Raw genomic sequence first — 24,168 nt, forward strand, 5'->3', positions numbered from 1 at the left:
CCGTAACGCAAATTTTGAATTAGCTCAGACTCAAATCAGTACCTCTTTTTGAATGCGAATTGTAAATGGTGATTCTGTCAATACCGTCAATACCTATCGAGTACGGAATCAGACATCGAATACTCTTGGGTGTTTCAGTGAGCACCACGATAGTTGAAGGTGCTTGATGTAGCTTCTAATGATGCAAAGTATCAGAAATATGATCGATACTTGACCGAAAATCAAAACAACATAAACGTGAATAAATATTATGATCAATAATGATAAGATCCAGACATGATATTTATTTTTACTTTTCACAACAAAATCAACATTTATATACTCATTGAAAAATACACAATTTCATTTTGATTATGGCACAATTATATCGACAAATTTCCCCCCATCCCCCCATCATATAAGTTTCGAAACCTATTCCCGTTCAACATTATAAACGCATCGTATCAAACTGCAAAGCCGCAATCGATTATAATGTAAATACAACTTGCATTGGCATGCTTTCAACATTTGCCTGATGACAGTCTTATCACATAATTCGATTACAGGGCACGAGGCGACATCATATTTCTCGTCCGAATTCTGCCCTTGTGAGGACTTCTTCCGTAAAAGCTCATTTCTCGGCTAATCGCTAATCACTTTCCTAGACTCTGGAGCATATTTCCACTGCGTATGAAACATGGGATAAAGTTCTTTTGATGGGATTATTCTCACTCCTCAAGGAACCCGTCTATACACGGAGACATTGACAAAAGACAATGTTCGAAAAAAAAAAGTATACAGATTCTACTGTGAGAGAAATATCTGTGTTTCTCTCAAGGTGAACACAACTGATACAGTAAAGAAAAAAAAATGCGTACACGAGGCGTGAAAATCACGTGCCGAATTTCTGTGATTCCCGAGCCCGAATGGTCCCTAGTACTTTGTGCCGCCAGCCAACGGTATCTCAAACACAATGGCAGAAAAAAAAATGGAAATGTATATGAAGTTATATTTACAACAATTTTTTTTTTTGGCAACACTTATGACTGTCAGTATAACAATAAATAATTCATTTGACATCCTATGAATATTCGGAACAGGACTATCCAATATGAGTAATGTGTATTATGTAAAACACATCTTTCAAGTCTTGTGCATTGTTGTGAAGTTTGGAAATGTTCACCTCTCAATTCGTAAAACAATTGGATGCGACGTTCCGAAGTTAGTTTTTTCTAGGATGAGAAAAACGCTATTGTATGAATGTGTATCGTCCCTGGAATCAAACTTCAATCGTTTGATGGTTGTTTGTTGTGGCGTTTTCTTCGAAGTCACCAATGACTATCTTGATTCCGGCTGCTGAGGAACTCCTCCTGTTTTTCCTGCTTTTTTCCCACCTGGATATCCAACGTAGAGGAAATCCGAGCAAGCCAGACAGGAGTATCAAAGATCCGGATATGTAGAACGAAGCATCGTAGCTTCCAGTTATATCGTAGAACATTCCTGTAGAAAATACAAGCAAAATAATAGTACAGTAGACTCTCGAGTATCCGGCCTAGTTTAAAAATAATAATACATTTATGAATTACAATATTGCCAACCTTCTGATATAGTGTCCCCGTCAGTGAAAGTTAAGACACCACGGACTCCCTTTAGCGAAAATCAATTTCCACTCTGCCTCCCCACGAAGTCCCAAATGTGTTGTTTTGTTTATTATTATTTGTATATCATTACAAAAAGTAGTTAATTACAATTTCACAATAATAAATGTGTTCTTCATGCAATAATACTACATGAAAATGATTCTACAGACCCTCGGGGTCCATTGAAAAATACGCCTGTACAGTGTACGTGATTTTATGTTTCCTGCAACTAAATTAGACATCATAAAGTTTATCTTGAAATATGTGCTATATTCTTATATTCTTGGACTTTTTTTCCTGTATAGTAAATTTTTAAAACTTTTATAGTGTAATCCCGGCCTTGTGCGCACTTCTGAGCTGTTCTGTTTTAAAAATTTACTGAACCTTGAACCGGTCCTTCAATGTTCAATGTTCAGTAAATTTTTAAAACAGAACATCTCAGAAGTGCGGGATTACACTGTGAAAGTTTGATAAAAATCTTTTACAAAACTTGGGAAAATAACCAATAAGCTCATCGGTTACATTCGCTCAAATATAACCGATACGCTCATTGGTTGCATTTTTCAAGTTTGATAAAAAAATTTTACAAAACTTGGGAAAACAACTAACGAGCGCATCTGTTACATTTTTCATCAAGGCCGGGATTGCACTATAAAAGTTTGATGAAAGATCTCTCACAAAGCTTGAAAAACGAACCAATGAGCCTATCGGTTATATTCGCTCGAATGTTTTGATGTTAAATGGGTGGGGCAGGTAGTGAGTACTGTATTTATAGAACTCCGGCCTATCCGACTTTTCTGTTATCCGGACCGCCCTTCCGCCACATTAGACCAGATAGTCCGGAGTCTACTGTAATTAGTGATTTTCAAAATATTTCTTCTAGTGTATCGTACTAATATACCAAAACGAGAGGGATGTGTTTCTTCAACCTTCTGTACTGAAGGAATAAGAAATAAAAATGAGTATATACAAACTTAATTGCATATAAAAATGTAGGAGAAAAATTTTACTACTTCTCTACGTAGCTGTCATTTTGTATAAAAAGTCGATTATCCAATAGGTTTTCAACCAGTGGGTGATTCCGTGTTGTGATAGGAACCACGGGTGAAAATAAACTCAAAGAATAGCCACATTGCGGATGATTAACCCTTTAAAACCCTGGTGCCACAAATGGCGGAGAGGGGGGGTGCTTTTTCTCTCTGTAGAAATTTTACTTTTGACCTCAAGGAGTTGAGCTCTGATTTAAAGGATTTTATAAGTTTTGAGTTAGAAATATGGTGATATGAACTTTGGGGGCTTTCATCGAAGAGCAGCACTTGAAGTTGAAATCTCAGGGAGAAAGCACCTCTTCTGGAAAGTGTAATTTATTACATAAAATTTAGCAATAAATTTTGGAAAAAAAAATTGTGTGTGAATATGAATATACCTTGCATCATCTTGGCTGAAAAAAATTTGAACGAAGTTAATTATTTCTTCAAAAAAAATTGGAAATTTAAAAACATAAAGATTTTCTGACGTGTATGGTTTATAATACATTTTTTGAGTATCAAAAATGCAAAAACATTTTGGAAATTCGAAAAGAATGACTGCTCGGGGTCTGAAAGGGTTAACCTCCCTTCATGTACAGGCTTTTGATAACAAATTTGAATGATCTGTATTCGAAGCATCGGAGATAAAACTCAAAAAATTGGTTTCCTTATTCGCCCGTTAGAAATAGAAATGAAAAAGAAAAAAGATTAGTGTATAATATCGAGATTTCTTTTTCAGTAGTTTCTTTTTCTCACTCTCCCCTATTTGTTTTCTCTTTCTTATAAATGTTTTGTTACAAGGTACATTACATGTAGGGGGAAGTCACTAAACAAGAGTATAGGAAAGATGAGGACGGAAAAAACCAATTCCGTTCATAGGGTTAGAAGAAAGCTTCGTGATGATGAGAGAAGAGATAAAGAGACAGAAAGAGCTGGAATATGAATTTCTTCTATTTGCGTGTGGAGGAGATATCTCGCCCGTGGTCGTTAAGGGGTTGGGAAGGGGGGCCACGGTGAATCGTTAAAGAAAACAGATGTGAATCATTTCAGTGATATGCGGTGGGAAAAAATAACTGGTTTTTAGAATCAGGTAGAAATTCCTAGAGATGTTCTACCAATAGAAACACAGGAGCGACACTTGCGGAACTAAATTCCGATGATAAATATTATTTTAAAACATTTTGGGCGATATAAATTCAATCGCAAGTTGGTTTAAGAAGCCATCTGTGCCCCCCTCCTTAACCACCTGAAATGGCTCCCTTCCCAATAGATTTCGGTGAATGGTCCACCCCATTGGAATATCCCATTATCTCAAGGGAGTTTGGATGGCCCAAGACTGAAAACCACTGTCTTTACGACGGCATTCGATTCCACCTGACTCTTCCATGAGATAAAATGGTTGAAAATTACCGCAAGCCGATGCAGTGCGAGGTTATGGACAGAACTATTTCCTTTGGAATATCAGCGAAAATTAGGGGTCCTTAACCTATGGGTCACCACTCAACCTTGTGTTGCAGGGGCTTCCGAAATGGTTCGTGCAAATCCACTAATAGCCAAGGGCTCTCGAGCTACTACTACTTAACCGTACATGCACCTCGTACACATTCCTCTACGGATTTTCTAACGAATCACACATGCCGGAGAATGTGTATGCTGGGTGTATGTGTGGCCCTAACGTATTTATGTTGTCGAGTTGGGCTTGTTTCATGTTCTTGCTGCCATCTGCCTTACATGTTCCGAAGTAAAGATGGAAATGCTTGAATTTTCATGTTATGTCAGTATCGTGTTGTGGGTCTGCCTTCTCTCTGTGGAGAAACATTTTCAAACGGGAGACCGGCGCACATTCGTGCCTCGAAAACCACAGTAAACCAACTTCAACCGACCCATTACTGTACCGTCAACGGGTTTCAAACCTGGATCCTCAGGACGAGAGCCCAGCATGATGCCCACACGACCGCACAGTGGCTAAGGGCTCTTGAGGTATGGGTCCCGACCCAAATTTGATTCACTGGGGCTTCCGAGATGGGTCGTACAGCCATGGATTCTTGAGCTATGGGCAGGGCTGTCTTAAGAGCATCATGGACCCCCTGGCCAAATGATTTTTGTGAGGCCCTACGAGGCAAATTTTCGAAAATCTCAACCAGATCCAATTTTTGTGAGGCCCCTTTTTCTCTTGAGGCCCCCGGGCCGTGCCCGGGTGGGTCCATGCCTTAAGACGGCACTGGCTATGGGTCATGACCGAAACAATTCATGGGGGGGGGGGGGCTGAGATGAGTCATAGGAATCCACTGATATAAAGGAACTTTTGCGTCACTGGTTTCAGTTAATTCGAAGAACAAACAGCGTGGACCACAAAGCTGACCTTGTTGTAGATTTTGGGTCGCGGCTGGAAAAGTTTAAGAACGCCTGGCGTAAATCGTACAATCGACATGAGTGGTTGAGTTTCATGGTAAAGTGCCAGATTGCGTGGTGGTAAGATGCTCGTCTATCACCGTGAAGGTTGCTGTGAGGTTCCAGGTTCGGCCCGGAAAAAGAATATATATGTTGTCCCTAACGAAGTTGAGGCGACTACCGATAGATGGTGCCTTCTTTTCCAGCCCAACTTGTTAATGACAGTAAATTGCAATAGAGCGATATGACCGGAGTTGGTGTTTGGTGAAATGGACCCATGGTAAAAGACACGATTCTGCCACGAGGTTATATGGTCCGTTACTGCGTTTTACGACTGTTTTCTAATCATAATGGGCTCATAATCGCGCGATATCAATAAACAAGGCTCTTTATTAGTTGTTACAGCAAATTATCAAAACAAATTCATCGACCATATCTGTGTCTTTACGTCGACTACCATGTCCCATTCAATACATAAAATGCGCAGATGAATCTTATCATTATTTTGTCGGCGGGAAACGAGTAAACGGTAGCCACAGACCAAAAAGGCGTTACAAAAATGTCGACATCCTCGGCAATAGACTTTAATATGCACATAAACAAAGTCATTATCCTAAATAAGTTGTTTTTTTTATTATTTATTAATCGATCTCTTCACACAAACATAGATCGTCTCTCTATCTTTAATCTTGTTTTTCATCGACGTATCGCCTGGGAATCGTACTCCGTATTATGCTTGTGTATTTATTTCCGAAGGTTTTTTTTTTCACAAAGTTCTGGTCTTCGTAATCAATAACAAATAAGAGCAGTTTTTCTTCTTATTATTATTTTTATGAGGCAAAAGAAGGGTGCGAACATCTTGACCCTCAATCAAAAAATCATTTCAACGCCTTTGAGATCTTAGATATCTTTGATATAGATGTCCGAGGGATTTTGCACAAATATTATTAATGTGTCGAGACCCGAAAGCTCTAAGTACGTACATTAAAGTTCGAGCTTTCACATCTGTTGCTTAAAGTACTTCTATTTTCTTCCAATTAAAAGTAGAGCTGATACGATTAATCGATTAATCGGGTCGGTTAATCGATCAATTGTTAATCGCGGTTAAAAATTTTAGTTAATCGACTCGATATATCCGATTAAAATTTTTATTAAAAGTTCCTTATAATTTGACTTCATTTATCTGACTAAACCGATTAAATGTCCTAAATTATGTTCCTATACATGACATATCAGGTAAGTGATCGTATTTAAATGAGGAAACACTAGTCGATTCAAAGGGAACTAGTGATGATTTCTAAAATTACTAAAAAACAAGATCCAAGTTAAGAAATTCCAGAACATGACAAGCATGTTCAGCATATCGTCCCCTTTATGGCAGAGACATTAATGAGCAGATTTTAACTTTTGGGTTTATCAGTTGGTTGGATCATTTATTTTGCTATCTAAGTTGTGCCAGAAACGCGAATGTGTATCTACTATTGAAACACATTTTACGAAACATTTTAAGAGAACAACTTACATAAAGTAACATGGGTAGAGTAAAAATTCTAAAGTCATTTTCCAAGTTCTAGAAATTTGCACATGCATGTTTCTGGAAAAGGAGGGCGATATCAAATAGCTTCAAACGGCCGTCCTTATTTCTTAATCCATTTCTATACTTGTTTAGATCCATTCAGTTGATAGATGCGTGAAATAAATCGAATATATTTTTATAGCATCAATTGATATAGTTGCTTGCACTACGTTTTGCTATGAATGAATAGCATTTGAAAATATTCGATTAAAATTCGATTAATCGATTAAAATTTTTTGATTAACCAGTTAAAATTTTTAATCGATTCCCAGCTCTAATTAAAAGCAATTTTTTTTAATTACTTTTTAAAAACATCAATTTCAATATTAAAATTTTGTCTTTGTAGAATTCATTTGATATGACATTTCATCTTTATGCAGCTTTAAACTGAAATTCTCGGATTCAAAACTTCTAATCGAGCTATAGATTCAGGCAAAGCATTGTTTCTTAACCCTTTCTCCTCGTCCATACGCCCCACCCCCTTTCAACCACATTTTCTTCTTGTGCCCCCCCCCCCTTGTCTCAACCAGGGTCCTCCTACATCCAGGAGGGATAACTTCCTTATTTCTTTTATACTAATCCTTTATCTACTACAGTTTTAAAAGTTGAATAAGAAGAAGAAATAGAAATAAAAATATAACAATGAATAATTGTTATCTAAATTACTTAATAAGTCATTTTAGTTACAATTAAAGACTAAAAATTAAAGTCATTTCAGTTGTAAATAAAAAAAAACAATACTGTTTTTCGAACAATTACTTAGTACGTAACAAATTATCAAACCTGGTACTTTAAAATACCGTCGGTAGATAAACGATTAAACTGATTACTAAGTAAATTAAAATTGTAAAAAATTCTATAATCTACCAGACCCCAGGCTTTAGTCTGGTGGCCAAAGCCTCCCCCCCCCCTAAGCATTCCTCTTGGGGGGCGGGAAGGTTTGTATCAGATTCTAAAAGCAGTTAGTACTTACTTTTCTTACCAAGAAATGGTTCCCGTCTGTGTTTTTTTTAAAGCTAACTGTGGGTCCCCCTCCCCCTAATTACCTTCCATGGCTTTCTTTTCTCATTGATTTCCACTTGTGGCTCATTTATAACATTCCAGGGCAGCAGGGGGGCCATGACCTCCCCCCCCCCCCACTGAAAGTCACTGACTTAAAGCATCAACACTCTATAGACTTCATAAGTATTCACAGAAATTTGAGAGAGAGAGAAGCATTATCTACAGTTGTAATAAAATAATGATACAATATTATAATCTTGAAACTTAAGTTTTGATCAGCAGTATTGAACAACCTGGATAAATATTCAAAATACACCGATTACGATGAAAGCTGAACTGGGCATTTAAGTAGACTTTCAACTTCTTTATGTTGCCATAAAGTTTTTACGTAAATGTTATTTTTAAAAAAAACCACATCGAAAGCTGAAAATGCGCCAATAGAAACGAACACAATTTTCTGCAGGGCCTGAAACATCTTCAATTTGAAATACACTTTTTTTCAGTCCAAATTTGGACAATTTTTGCATGGAAGCGTATTTTTATAGTGGAGATGTCTCTCCCCCTTATTAGCTTACATCTCACACGAATCTTGGATGTGTCATTAATTTTTGGACATAAATCTCAAAGTAAATACGATAATAACTGATTACGAGAAAGGGCGGTGTCGTAATAGAAAAATACGTAAATATTATTTTCCATCAAAGACCGTGGACATCAGACCTGTGCTGCATATTTAATAAATAAACCGGTTGATTCCGGTTTCGTCTACAAAATATCATCGAGCCATCTATATTCATGAAACGTTATGATGAGAAGTAAAGTGTCCTATAGACGAACGAAGAGTAGTAGCAGTAGTAGTAGTAGTAGTAGTAGCTGTTGTTGTTGCTATGATGACCTACCTGGTGGTGGTACTACAAAACACGGTCCCGAATGTAAGTAAAAGCAGCTTCATACGCGAATCCCATGGTCGTAAAACGAATGAACGAGAAGGATCTGGTGAAATTAGACTCTCACTTTTTTTGAAAGAGGATTTAAACCTAGGTTTTTTTCCTCTCTCTTACACAACAACAACAACATCGAAATATATCCTAGTATTTTCCGTTTTTTTTGATAGCTTAAGTGCCATCGCATGTGCATGTCCCGCAAGGTTGTTTCAAACTAGAGAGGAAGAGTCCAAGGATAACCTGGTACTAAAACTTCATACTCTTTCGAGGATATCGTGGACGTGTTTCCTTATAGAAATTCGGTAATTCTTATAAGTTTGGGGAAATGAATTAATACAGATTCGTCGATATGGCCGTGATGAGTATGGGCGTACGCAGGATCGACATTTGGAGAGGGCACATGGGGTTTGGGAGATGGGAACAAGGAATCTCTGAAGAGATATTCCGATTTACTGACATTCAATGAGCATTTTTAACCTCTACAAGGTATTGACGAAATATCTCATCTAACTTGATGCCATTTACTTCGGTAATTATGAGATATCTCGCCTCGAAACCCTCCTTATTTCGGCAATGCCGAGCTCAGATACCACATTGTGTGTGTGTGTTTTTCTGACAGTCAGATGTGTTTTCCATTCCCCTCCCCGCCCCCCAAAAAAACCTCAGATCAACTGCCAGTGGGCGGAGTCAGCTTTTGTACAAAGTTTGAAAACAGAAGGGAGAGATAGAGAGACAGAGGTTTTTTTTTTTGCCCTCTCCCTGGGTAGTATAGGGAAATGCGTACAGTACAATCCACTCCGCTTAATGTGACCACATCAGGAATCGGGGTTTCTGATAACAATAACCAAATGATAACTATATCCGAAAAAGTTCCGTTTGTAACTACTGTGACCATATATTCCGTTTGGTTCAATGGGTTTGTATGGTAAATGGGTTTTGATAAAACGGGACAGCTCTATTTTCCTTTCCCACGTGATTGGTTGCAAATAGTTCCTTTTTTTTAATTCTATTCTAAATAGGGACTTTTCTTTTAAAAGAAAAAAAAACCATTGTGAGGCGTTAGAAAGAGGAACTGTTTAATGTATACCACACGCGAATTACGATACATACATATTTTTAATGTACAATATATACGTCATATAGATTCCCTTGAGAAAGTCTCTCGTAAAGAGAAATTTGAATCTGGTGAACTGAAAGAAGCTGAACAAGAAATGGCTCCCCCCTCCTCCTCCCCATACATTTGACTTCACTATAGTTAGGCCATTGCAAAAGCAGCTCCCCACGTACATGGATAAAAGCGAATTACTACAGACTGATTACGACAGTAAAAAGTACAGAAATGTTTGTCAATAAGGACAGGGAGGAGAAAACATCTTCTAGCCTCTTCCTACACAGCCTTGCAGCCTGATAACGATAACTTAGAGGGGAGAATAAGTTTGGTTAAACCTTAGGCTTTTGTTTCTTGCCACACAAGTCTTCTCCTCACTTCTTTTGAAATCCCGAGCTGCTGTCTCCAGGCCTTATGTGCCACTGGGCGCACGTGCGATTTCTCTCCCTTGTCACTGGGTTCAGCTATCCATTTTTAATCAAATGGCTTGTACGTTACATCGACTTTATTGCTGTCTTCATGGGGAGAACGACGCGAGTGATTTGAAACTTGCGAGCACGGGGCAAGGGGCCGCTACTAATAATCTTTGCTAATTTTTCCGACACAACCCTGCCTCCTTTGAGGTAACGGAAGTAAGTTGCTTTGCATCAGTGCGGGGTTGTGAACGATTCTATCTATCTATCTACTTGGGCTTCAGAATGCGCAAAAAAAAGAACTTTCAACGGAAAAAAATTGATAATATTAAGTCTTAAGTCCCAATGACTATGTATAAACGAATATTTTCCCCATGTGATGATATTGGTCCGTTCCGTTCTTAGCGAAAGTGATAACAATACCCAAATGATAACATTATCGGGGATACTAATAACCGGCGTTGGTTGACTGTATAAGAGGTAAAAAAGTCAGTGTTTCTTTTCCTCGGTTGTTTTCTTTTATTATTCTCGGAGTTTTTGAGGGAGAAAGCACCTTTTCAGCTGCATAAAATCGGAAGAAAATATTCTTCTTGTAAAAGGTGTAGCATCTTGCAGGGGGTTTAGTGATTTCCACTGCGACAATTTATAATACGGACCAGGAAAATTTTCAAAAACCACTTAAAGAATTAAATTGATCAAGATAACACAAAAAAGGAATTTTCTTTATCATTTTTGTTGTCCTTTATAGATGGCATAGATCAGGAGATCGGGGGGTTCTCAACCTGGAGCCATATGACCACCTCGTAATCCTGAGATGTTCTAATGGGAGAGCGGGGAGGCACAAATAAAGTGGAAGGAGAGAAATAACACACACACAGGTAATTAAGAAGGCCACGGGAAGCTTTGAAAAAAATTAAGATGTGAAGAAATAACTCTTTCAAGTGGCGTACGTTAAGAAACAGTGTGACTGCTCCAGAATCCAGGAAAACTGTCCAGGGCCATCTTAACAAATGGGGGGTCTTATTCGGACATGGTGTCTGGTACTATGATTTAGGATAGTAGGTATGTAAATATATAAGCCGTTACTTCTCGCCCCAGAAAACCATAAAATTTTCGTTCACTGTAAATTTACAGAAGGAAAAAAAAACAATTCAATACGTAGAAAGAGCCCCACTCATGAATGAGAGTGAGGGGTGGCCCTGGATAAGACGGAGGGGGGCAAAGTTGAGAAAAACTTGAGAAACAATTCCTTAGATCACAGTAGTCTTTGTTCTTGTCGCTATTGCATGCAATAAAATCGGAAGGGAAAATCCTTCTGTGCACTGAGGCAATATAGGTACCATGCAGTGAATCTTTTTGAAATGGACGGCATTGCCAGGATCCGTTACCAGGACCGTCTGAAGAATTTAGTGGGCACCGGGCAAGTGGTGTTCAGAGAGTCTATATCTGGCTGAAATTGCTAGCCTACTGCTGCTAAGCCACACGTGCACCTTGTCCATATTCCTCTGCTGACCTTCTGACGAATTGGTATATGTTGGAATGTGTGTGTGTACGTGTTGTGAACCTACCGTGAAGCTTGTTTTTGTGTAATGCTTGTTATAATGTGGCTATCTATTTTTCGAAATATGAGTGAAGTGTAATAATCAAGATTTGTACGGTTGAAGGCTTGTTGCTCTCTGTGGCGAGACTTTTCAATGGGGAGATCGGCATGCATTTGCACCTCGACTTCGGGAACCACAGAAAACCAACACCAGTCGACCACCACTGTGACGCCGATAGTGGTCACCATGGCCGCTCAACCCACAGCGGCCGAAATTACCAGCCCGTCGTCAGTTTACATATTTGCCATCGAAAAACCAAAGTAGCAGGTCTCATAGTCATGATGCCCTTCTATGCACCTGAGGGCTCCCTCCTCCCGGGCCACAACCGGGTGGGCCCACGCGTTCAGATGACACTGTCTACTCCAGTTTAGCCACTATTGAGAAACATACCCTCGTACTTTTTCCTATCTAGTACAAGAGACTCAGAGAAAGTCCCAGAGCCTTCTCGTTATCAGGATGATCTGAGATCGCGTGAGAAAAATAAAATAATCTTCGACTATAACCCCGCGCATCAATCGACGCTTTGAAACGTTCAGTTTCCTTGCAATGCGTGACTATGATGATGATGATACAGTGTGTGTACATATACCATCACAGCTACCGGTTCTCGCTTACAAATGATGAAAGGAAAAAAGATATGATTAAAACGAGATTATAAAGTTGGCATATTTTCAGTACAGATCTTATTTTTTTCCCCTCTTGTGTGTGGCTTTTAATCGGGAGATAAATCTGTTGCGTTTCCAAAAATAATCTGTTGTTCTGAATCGACGAACCATCGATTGGTTTTGAACCTTCGGAAATCAGATGAAAGATTTTATTTTAACCAATTGACGCAATACGAGCTGGTGATTTCGATTCAGAGTTTTCGTGGTGCGGGGAGGGCAAAAGAGAAATGAGCAAAAAAAAAAACAGCATTACATCAGAAAGAGAGAGAAAACACGTAGTGAACATTCAAAGAAGAGAAGGGAAAACAGTGCAAAAGTCAAGTTTTGGTTCTTAATGAAACGCATAAAAAAATTGCGGCATCGCGTCCAAGAAATTAGGGCACAAAGAACATCCATTTCGTCGGATATTGGTTATCAATGAATGATGAAACCTTAAAAAAAACGTAAGGAGACCATTCTGTGCGTTTTAGGGCTGTATTCACCAACATGGTTTGAACTGTAGTCACAATTTATGGCTAAGAGATCAACATACATTGGTTAAAAATCTGAATTTAACCAATCCGTGTCGACCTCTTATCAAAAAATGGTGACTATAGTTTAAACCATGTCGGTGACTACTGCTCTTAAACATTTCAAGATGTAGTAAAATCGAATTTAGAGGAAAAATTGAATTTTTATTATTTCTGTGGGTCACATTTGTAAAATGGGTACGTGTAAGAAATGTGACCATATGACCCGTATTTGTTGTATTACTACTGTATTCCATTTCCCTTGATTAACATTTATTTGATATTCAATTCCCCCCCCCCCCCCAACCCACTTCGATTTCTATACCGAAAGCTATCAAATTCTGTTAGTTATTCACAACTGAAAGAGTTCGTTTGGTAAACTGTTCATAAGTGACCGAACGGTTTGGTGGAAGCATATCATATAGAATATAATAATACGTAATTTTGTGAACTTACCGGCTACTGGAGAACCGATTATCGATGCTATTCCCTGGAACATTAACAACAAGCCGAAAGCGTTGGTGAGCTTTTCTAATCCGAGAAGATCGACAATTATGATCGATCTTAATGTTGCGAAGCATGCTGAAAGATTAAACAAACATGTCAGAATAATGCTGCGCACCAACTAATAACAACATTCGGGAAAACATTCAGAAGCATACTAATAGCTATAAAAATATCATCATGAAAGAAATAGCTGCGAATATAAGAAGTATTTATAGGAATTTCTGCTTTTTCCCGGCAGAACCTCTTTAAAGAATTAACCAATGCTAATATATTTTTTTCAGTAATGTAGGAGACACTTAAATTATTTAGTAGGAGGAAAAAAATGTTTCTATAAAATCTGTGAAAGATTTTGTATACTTTTTTACCCTCGGAATGCTATCCAGCTGATCAGCGTATTAACCTGCTCAATCATCTTGTGATGATCTCAACTTTTTTTTTCTTTTTAGCAAGTTCTTAAAATGGCGTATAGATGGCGTAGGCTTATATATATATATATACAGTCAAACCTCGATAATGAGTCACTCTTGGGAGAGCAAAAATATGACTTGATAAGCGGAGTGACTCGTTAAACGGAGTAGGCCATAGCTGTGCCAATTCCTGCCTGAGGATAATTGGGACTTCCAAAAAGTGATCCGGTCACCCGGTTAACACGTCACTCCGCTTACTAAGTCATATTTTTGCTCTCCCAAGAGTGACTCATTAACGCATTAACGAGGTTTGACTGTGTATATATATATATATATATATATATATATATATATATATTTTTTTTTTTTTTTTTTTTTTTTTTTTTTTTCTCCTAATAGACTTGCTTACACTATGTAAAAAATGTATAATGTATATAAATGTACATTTTTGAGTGCCTGAATGCCCACCAAGTACTATTTCGTCGTTGATTATGTGTTCGAAACCCAGATTGTTTGATTGTATCCCACCTTTTTTTTACGATTGTATTATACAGTGAAACCTGTACGAAACTGGACGTCAATAATATTTCATTTCACACAGGTTTTCGTTTTATAAAGGTGCACGAAAAACCAACCAAGAGACTATTTTTTTTTTTTCATTACGGCGAACACTGGTTTCCGTCTGATAGTGTGTCCGTCGTAGATAGGTTTTACTATATTTGCAACGTAGGAGTTTGAGTGCCATCTATCTTTCACCAAAGACAACTGAAAATAAGGTGTTTTTTTTTTTTCACTGCCGTTTTGAGAGGATTATTTCTCCAACCGTTCCCGCAGACTAGGAGTTAGCTATCGTCAGAGTGATAAAAATTTTGGATTCCAATATTGTCTGCAAAATCTTAAATGCCATATCAGTGTTGATTCGAATGTAGTTTTGCTATAGACCATTTGCTTTACAAATCCCAGCGGCCAGGTTACCACGGTCACTAGAACATCTGTTTTGGCTATAAAATTTTTCTGTATGTGATTGCTGAGCTGCAGTCTATGAGTAGCACAACATTTTTTGATTTCATGACAGAGTGCGTGTCTTTTAAAATAAGAAGGGAGTAGTCGGAAAAGTCGGAAAAACATTATTTATGACCGTTTTTCTTGTGAACAAAATCATGCTTGACTCACAAAAAATATCGCTGGTGCCTATATTTTGTTTCCGATTTGTCAAGCCCTGCTATAGACGTTATTAAAATGTTCGTTTACTTCGAATATGATCGTCAAAAATGTGCTCAAGCAATATTTCTCTTTTAGAATAACTTATGAAAATAAAATTATAGAAACCAACGTCTTGAAATGTTGAGAAAGTACACAACTGCTTGCAAGAACTTTCAGTGACCATAAAAATCAGAAGTTCTGATTCTGATCAGAAAATTTGAGACAAGTTTAATGAGATCTGATCTTACAAAGCATGCTCTAGCGTAGTGGTTCCCAACCAGGGGTGTGGGACAGCATTTTTGGGGGTGCGAGATAAAAAAAAAAATACATGTTGACTGATATATAACAGAAAAATTTAAATGATGATAAAAATTTATTTTTCAAGTCCTAAAAGAAATATGAATCACACTAATATTTTGACGCCTCATCTTCTGACTTCTGCTCGCAGAAATGTGTCTTACGAATTTTGCACAAGTTTCTTTTCCGATTAGCGATCGTACTTGTTTTCCACATTTCGGTTGAGAAAAAAAAATGTCATTATTTACTTAAGATATTTCATGGTTTGTTTGTATCGGTATCTCGTGTTATTAGCATGTGCTTAGAATTGATAATGTCGTGAACACGAATGAATCGGGAAAAGCGTCAAAAAATTCAGTCAAGTGTCAAAGAAACTTTAATTTATACTGTAGTTGTTGCGGCTGGAATCAAATTGAATTATTCTATTGATTGAAGAACTATTGAACTATCAATGTAAATTGATAAGTCAGAATTAAATATTAACGAAGCCGAAAAGACGTTATACAAATACAAATACAACGCCACAACAGGCAAAATGCCCAACGAGGTGGCTGAGAAAAAGATGCCCATAAAACAATAAGTAAAATAGAAACTACACTGCTGGCCACCGTAAATGCAACACCCTGAAGGAAGCATGCAAATAATATGAAATTTACAACATGCATTAGCGGAGGTGAGATATGCAAATGATTAGAATTTCAGCGCAGGCGCACATCACGCGCGCCTGTGGCGCCACTTCAAAGCGCTATTTAAGACTTGGAGATTTTGACGATTTGAAGTACGGCAATTGTGTTTTTCTTGTGGTTTTTTCAAAAAAACGATCAATTATGCCTCGTAGAAAACAGCGATCATCTTTTGATCAAGTATCCGAGTTCGACAGGGGAAGGATAGTGGCCTACCGAGATTGTGGATTATCTTTCAGGGAAATCGGTAGTCGTGTTGGACGAAACCAAACAACTGTAATGCGGATATGTGATCGTTGGATGCAGGAGGGTACGATGGACCGACGTGTTCGATCACATCTACCTCAGTGCACCACTTCACGTGATGACAGGCGTATTGTGCGCATGGAAGTGACGGATCGCTTAGCCACATCACGAACCATAGCACAGCACATTCAGTCTGTACCGCATCATCCAGTGTCTGCGCGTACCATTCGACGCCGTTTACAGCAGAGTAGTCTGTCCGCAAGACGTCCATTGCTTCGTCTACCCTTGACGCAGAACCACAGACGTCTCCGCCGCCGATGGTGCGATGAAAGAAGGATGTGAACAGCACAATGGAATGAAATTGTCTTTACTGACGAGTCACGCTTCTGTCTGCAACACCACGATGGTCGGATTCGAGTCTGGAGACACCGTGGAGAGAGGATGCTGAACAGCTGCGTTATGCACCGCCACACTGGTCCTGCACCGGGTATTATGGTATGGGGCGGTATTGGATATCACTCTCGCACTCCTCTAGTACGCATTGCCGGTACTTTAAAAAGCCAGCGCTACATCTCCGAGGTGTTGGAACCAGTTGTCCTTCCTTACCTTCAGGGCTTGCCCACAGCCATATTTCAACAGGATAATGCGCGACCACACGTGGCACGCATTGTCCAAAGGTTCTTCGTCAATCGCCAAATTGAGTTGCTTCCCTGGCCAGCTCGCTCTCCGGATCTTTCGCCGATAGAAAACATGTGGTCCATGGTTGCTCAACGATTGACCCAGATTACATCCCCAGCTGCCACACCAGATCAACTTTGGCAACGCGTGGAAGCTGCTTGGTCTGCTGTACCCCAAGAACACATCCAAAGTCTCTTTGAATCAATGGCGAGGCGTGTGGCAGCGGTGATCTCCAACAATGGCGGCTACTCTGGCTACTGATTTTGGCAGGAACCACACTTCACAGAAGTCTATAAATTTAATCATTTGATGCTTGGTCAACATGTTATCTACAAAATAAATATTGTTGCGATATCTCTTGTCTTTCTTGGTGTTGCAATTTGGGTGGCCAGCAGCGTAATTATTGGATAATTTATGTACTCAATCACAAAAAAAACCTAAATTTTCTAACAGATAAAAAAGTATTATCGGAGAGGTAAACCTATTATTAGGAGTAAGAGGGTGTATAAAGGTAAGTCGCGTTGCTCTAGGGGTGCGGGAAGGGAAAAAAGATTGTTAACCATTGGAGAACTGGAGAAACCGCGAGACACCCAGGCTCTGTCGCCGGTTGTTAACCACTCTCTGCTCTAGTATCTCCATAAATCAGAGGTTGTGTATTAAATCAATACGTTGTGTTCCACAGAACCTTTGTGCTAATAAGACGAAGGCCAGAAAACCCCCTCTGCTAGTGCGATCACGGTTACATACCTGGAAAATTCGAGCATTTACCATCTTCATTTCAAAATATGGAGCACAGATGATAGCAAGAGCAGAACACGGAAAGAAACTCAACCCAGACAACATAAATACGTTAGGATCCACACGTACACTTAGAACACTCATTCCGGCCTGTACCGATTCTTCAGGAATTCCGCAGAGGAATGTGTACGAAATGCATGTATGGTGTTAATTAGTAGTATTGAGATCAAGGCCAAAGACCCTTTCACAGAATACCATTCAGCATATAATAATGTAAAAACAATAAATTAATGGTTGCCTCATCGAAGATCACGGACCCCCCCCCCTCCCAAAACCTCTCCAAGGATCATCGAGGGACCTTGGACCCTATTTAAGAACCACTGCCTTAAATACTTGCTAGATGATCTCTCAGTTTTCGTACAAAGCTATGCTAAAAGAACATGACTTTTCTCCAGAAATTCCACATCTGGAATGTAGTTCACGAAATGATGCAACTCTGTTGTTGGAGTTGCACTTTATACACAGCAATATGTATGGTTTCAAGACCACGAACTGCCAGTTTGGAAATAACGTGCTTACCCTCAGTGACTCCAAATTCCCTTGGATCTATCGAATGGCTTCGTTACTCACACGACGCGAACCAATGTCTTTCTTTGAAGAGACACAAAGATTTGATCTAGAAGTCCCTCCCAACTTCAAATTATGTATGCCATCTAGACCTAATGAAAGGATTGCAAAATCCCTACGGGTCACAAAGTGTATGTTTATTTTTTTTCCTCTCTTCATCGTTTTTTGGTCTACATGTATTGTTTGTACAGGCCAGTCATTTGGGGGGGGGCAGGGGGCGTTGCCCCCCCCCGGCACCCCTGGAGCTGACATTTGAGCACCCCTGGTATTTTAAAATACACTAAAAAAAATGGTATATATGGTAACACACATACATTGAGTACATGTTCTTTGCCCCCCACCCCGGAATGGTTTTGTATTTGGACGTTCACTGTGTTTTTTTGTATTTTTGTCTAATTGTATGTCTGTATTTGAAGTAAAAAAAAAAAAGTCCTTCTCAGGACTAAATAAGCTCAATAACGCTATCAACTAGGTTTATTTCACTGCAACTGAAAATGTTCTAGACAAAGTGTCTTGTTATCAACTAAATTACCTTTTAAGGGCACCTTGAAGAAATACCGATTTTGCTTGTAAGCATCTCTTCCAGCAAAGTTTTCTTTTCCAAGTAATTGGTTAATAATTGAATACTGTACACTTTATACCGGGTGATTCTAAATTCATGGGACAAACTCTTTTATAGGTGACAAAAGACACCTAAACCAGCATTTTTGGTCTAATTACAACAGTAAGCGACGGTGGTAGAGGGTGTTTTTAGAGTAATCAACACTTCACCAAAAACCAATATCATATTTTTCTGACGGATTTGCTGCAATAAGTGTCATTCGAGGCTGAATATGCACCTTCGGATTGGACTTTGTTCTTTTATTGGTGCAATGACTACGAAGGTTACGCAGCGCCAAACAATTATCAAGTGGTATAATGACTTGTGTTACTCAGGTTGCTGCACTACGAGAAGGCCCCCTACTACTAATAAACCACGCATACATCTCGTTCATATTGTTCTGGGGAAGTTCTAGTGAATCGGTACATGTGTGTGGAATGTGCGCGTACGTATCGTGAACCTAAAATCAATTTTATTTAAGTGTGATGCCTGTTATAGTAAATATGAGTGAAGTGTAATGATTGAATAATTGTACCGTTGTAGGTCTGTTGCTTCTCAACGGGGAGATTGACTTGCATTAGTGCCTAGAAGTCGGAAATCACAGAAAAACCACTGCAGTCGACCACCAACGTGGCGACGGTGGAGTTCGAACCCGGGTCCTCGTGATGCGAGTCCGTCACTATGACCACGTGACCACCACAGCGGTCAGACGAGAAGGTCTACCACATTACAAAATACCCTGCACTCTCGAATGGTTGCACTTATTGCAGCAAATACTTGCTTTAGACGAAGTGCTGTTGAGCACTTTCTGAAAACACCCTCTACGCCCTTTGCTATATTGCGATTCGACCGCACATTCTATAACCAAAGAATGCTTGTTTAGGAGCCTTATATCACCTCTTAAAGTTTGGGCCCATGAATTTAGAATCCCCCTGTATATGATACATTCTTATTACTACTACATTGTTCAATATAACAGTGCACTCATAGATCAACAATAGATGACACAAGGAAAACAAAATGAAATGCTTTACCTATTGCGAATCCAAACACAGCTCCATAAGTCATGAGCAAGGCAAAGCTATTCAGGAAGGGACTGAGTATGGTAGCGAGTCCACCAATCATCAAGGCAACGTTGTTTATGGTCAGAGCATCCAGTTGAGGTCTGTCTGATACCCAGCCGGAGAAAACTCTGCCGACCGTGTTCGTGAATCCGATGGCCGGCAGGATGTAGGTCGCCTGATCGATCGGTACTCCAGAAATGACGGCCCGGTCGATTATAAACATAAAAGGCACGAAAAACCCAGCAAGTGTCAGGAACCCCGCCAGACTGAAGACTAGGAATGTAGGGCTCCTCAACAACGAAAGGTCCAGCATCTGCTTGAATGTCTCTCTCATGACCGGAGAGCAACAGCCGTTCTCGCTGGGATCGTCGGAGTACTGCGGGACGATCGTAACGCTGGCGTGGTACTGCTTCATGTTCGGCTGGGACTGGAATTCTGGGAGGTTGATCAGACTAGCGCTGTACAAGATGTCCTTACGGTAGAATGGTCTGGTGAGGTAGTCATCGCGTAGGGATAGTCTTTTGTCCTTCAGGGGTCTGAAGCTTGCTGTTGATCTCACTGTTGGAAGAACCTTGATCGGTGATTTCCTGACGCCATTTGTAAGGAAGGACATCCTCTCGTCTTCACCGACTACTTCACTGTAGGATGGGGGCGGGCTGTTATTACTCCCAGCAGGAGAGATGTCGACCATATGGCAGAGCTTGCCGTTTATGGACAAAAATCTGGTGACCTGACAGAAATGGAAATTTCAAAATTCAATTTTACCATGTAATAACAATATTTACAAAAAAGATAGGAAGAAATATAAGGTGATTCTTATAGAACCTACCTACAAAAATATAGCAGCCCTTCCCCCATGAATTCGCTAATTATTTCGCAGTTGACGCATGTGTAACTGCTAAACATTAGGACATACTTTATTAATCAGCTTTGTAGAGTAGAATATTCGAATAATTTCCGAATGGTGCAAACAGTTATCAGCATATACGATGCCGAGTTCAAGGGCACGTTAGGCCCCCCCCCTGACCCTAAGGCCTCATAAGCCTTGATTTTTTTTGGGGGGGGGGGGGTTCTTGAAAACAGGTGTACATATTGAACATTGAAGGACCGGAGACACTGATCTCACATCTAGGAGAGATAACGATGCGTTCCTGAAGGTTTGTGTATTGCAGAGTGAACACAAGCAACTTCACACTCCCGCATTACAAAATTTCAAGAACAGCATTCCTGCTGTGATCAGGACAATCACCAAAGGAACACTGCAAAATATCGCAGAGAATATGAAATATCGGGTCGTTGCGTGCCTTCAAGAAAACGGTACCCACTTTTAACACTTGCTATAATCATAATGAACGGCATTCGTACGCAGGGCCACAACTAGGGGGGGGGGCAGGCGGGTCTCGTGTCCCGGGTGCTGGATCAGAGGGGGCGCAAATTTCATTCTCAAACCTCACTTTAAACATTACAAGGTGGCGCCAAAATGCGAACTTGCCCCGGGTGACCAAGCATCTAGTTGCGGCCCTGCTCGTACGTACAGTACACATTTCAAGTTCAATAATAATTATATATCAAGTACAGGTATACTATCTTTTGTGTGCGCATTTTGTGGGGCCGGTTCTATATGAATCACTCTGTATATTTGACCTCTGAAACTCATTATGAATGCCCAAATTAGCCGCTCATTTGATTAATGAAGAGAGTGATTACCTTACCTCGGGTAAACTTGTCGACCTGTCTTGCCGACTCCTTCCGGTTACGATGTGGTCATCGACGTATTCCTGAGATTCCCAAGCTGACTTTTGAGCCTCCCTGTACTGCTTGATCCTCTGCAACAGAGGAACGACCTTCGAGCACTTCTCGTTATGGTTGTCATCGGAATCTACCTCTTTCTTTTTCTTTTCCTTAGATTTGGGTTGCAATGGCTTGAAGAGTGCACCGAAAATGGCGCAATGAAGAACTACTCCTGACAGTATCAACATGGTTCCTTTCCATGAGTAAGTTTCCAGAAGGTACTTTACTAACGGTGCCATGACGAACGTACCAACTCCAGAACCGCACACGGCGAGGCCTGTCGCAAGAGCCCGTCTCTTGTCGAAATAGAAGCCAACGGTCACCACGGCTGGCAGGTAAATGAAGCCGAAACCAATACCTGTGGCAAGAGATCAGTTGAATCTTTACAGCGTCCAATTTTTTTTAATGAATGGACTGGCTTAAGAAAGCTTTGCAATTTGGAGCCATGATTTCTTGATGTTTGTAACTTACCTCCGATAACTCCAAAAGTGACGCACAGGAACTCCATATTAGGTGCAAGTGCAGACAGAGCAAAACTCGACGCTGTTATTATAGTTCCAACAATGGTGATCAGCCTGCACCCATATGCATTGGCGAATCCACTAACTACCGGACCTGCAAAATATAACTATTTTATATGCAAATCTGTATCAAACCATTTTTTCCTGATATCCAATTAAAATTTAATTTTGGTCTTTATTCGATAACGCCAAACCGGTGGTTTGCGGGCCCTCAAATTTATGGAATGAGTTACAAACAAAGCAGAAATTAGTGTGAAAATATCGCATATGGCAAGAATGGGTCTGCGGTGTTTTCGGATAAACTGAAAACATACAAATACAAATACAACGCCACAACAGGCAAAATGCCCAACGAGGTGGCTGATAACGATAAACGAACTTGAATCCCATAATACTCACCAGCTATGAGGTAGAATCCCGCCAAAAGGGATCCAACCCACGCCAATCGTCCCTTAGTCTCTCCGAATGCATTCGCCAGTTCCGGAATAAATAGTCCATATGAAAAAACGACACCATCAACGACGGCATTGCACATGAAGGAAGCGAATACGATGACCCATCCCCAACCACCATCCGGTGGCACAACCAAGTCCAGTGACGTCGACTCCTCGGCGTTTTGCGGTGGTTGCGTTGGTTCATCTTCACTCTTCTTTGTGTCTTCGTTTCCGTCGACCATGGCCGTTGGTGCAGTTTGAGGAACTTGTTTCCTCCTGTACTTCAAGTATGGCGGAGAACAATGCCCCACGGATTGTCTAGGAAAAGAAAACCGAAACAATTAATAACGATCTGTTGAAGAAACTTTCATCAAAGTACTCTGGGATTTCAAAGAAAAATACTCACTTAAAAAAGCTTGTTATCAGAGCCGCAACTAGATGCTTGGTCACCCGGGGCAAGTGCACATTTTGTCACCCCTTGTAATGTTGAAGGAGAGGTTTGAGAGAATACAATTTGCGCCCCTTCTGGTCCGGGGCACGAGACCCGCCTGCTCCCCCCAGTTGCGGCCCTGTTTGTTATAGATATATAATATTGGTAGGAATTCCCTCAGAATCTCTCTCTCTGGATATTACACATATCTAAGAGACAGTCCATTCACCAAACCACTATCGATTATCACTTCTTATCATTGCTGAAACATTCCACAAATAAGTAAATGATAACTTCTGCCAGAAATGTTGCGACTAATCTGTGCCTCTTTTTTTTGCTTATTGTTTACTAGCTCATAAAAAAAACTAATGCAACGAAAATATGAAATAAAATCCTCATTATTTAATGTATCACAATTATACTTTCAACCCTTTATGGTTCAATCCCTCCGCCATAAAAAAGTATTGAAAAACTTTTCTTACAAAAACGGATCGGCTGTTAGCATATTTTTAATTAAAACACGACAACATCACAGCATTTTAATTAATTATAGTGGGTTTATTTTAATTAGCTAGAATGCTTAATTACGAGTGAAATATACAGTTTGCCTTAATTTTAATGTTATTTATCTATATATAAAATTGCAAAAGTTGAATAATTTTTATACCTTGACTTTTATTTCCAATTCTCTGAATTTTTGGTGCGATTTTATGAATCTCTGAACTCGTAAAATTCCAGTAGTTCGTAAAAAAATGACACTTTTAACTATATCATAAAATGCGAAATTGTACTTATATAAGTGCCGTCTTAATGCATGGGCCCAACCAAGCTCGGCCGAGGGCCTCAAGTACAGGCCTCATGATAATGAGATCTCTGGTTAAGAATTTCGATATTACGCAAGCAAGTTGGTAGGCTGAGGCATTTCTAGTCAGATAGGGGGGCCTTAGAAAAAATCAATTTGCCTGGGGGGGGGGACCATGAATGCTCTTAGCACTGGCTTCGCTTATATAGCTGGGTTTTGTAATAAAATCCCACTATACAAGCTGAACTTTCTGAAATACTAAGAAAATTGAGAAAAGAAATTG

The 24,168-nt window shown here is 39.7% G+C and overlaps 1 protein-coding gene across 4 annotated transcripts in view; it reads right to left on the reverse strand.

Moving 5' to 3' along the window:
* Positions 1 to 264: 264 nt before the first annotated feature.
* LOC149075668 (putative monocarboxylate transporter 5) overlaps positions 265 to 24,168 on the reverse strand; it is a 34,854-nt gene continuing 10,950 nt past the window's right edge. For all 4 annotated transcript variants that reach the window (XM_089243156.1, XM_089243155.1, XM_089243159.1 and 1 more), the window contains exons 2-7: positions 22,619 to 22,971; positions 22,170 to 22,313; positions 21,620 to 22,056; positions 19,878 to 20,637; positions 13,313 to 13,438; positions 265 to 1,479 (exon numbers count right to left, since the gene is read on the reverse strand). In XM_089243156.1, the coding sequence (XP_089099282.1) occupies positions 1,259 to 1,479; positions 13,313 to 13,438; positions 19,878 to 20,637; positions 21,620 to 22,056; positions 22,170 to 22,313; positions 22,619 to 22,895 (1,965 nt within the window). In that variant the 5' untranslated portion in view covers positions 22,896 to 22,971 and the 3' untranslated portion in view covers positions 265 to 1,258. The remainder of the gene's footprint in view (positions 1,480 to 13,312; positions 13,439 to 19,877; positions 20,638 to 21,619; positions 22,057 to 22,169; positions 22,314 to 22,618; positions 22,972 to 24,168) is intronic.

This window comes from Pholcus phalangioides, unplaced genomic scaffold, assembly GCF_987345545.1.
Source record: "Pholcus phalangioides strain wild (caught in Gottingen) unplaced genomic scaffold, Ppha-v1.0 ptg000015l_1, whole genome shotgun sequence".
Lineage (NCBI taxonomy): Eukaryota > Metazoa > Arthropoda > Arachnida > Araneae > Pholcidae > Pholcus > Pholcus phalangioides.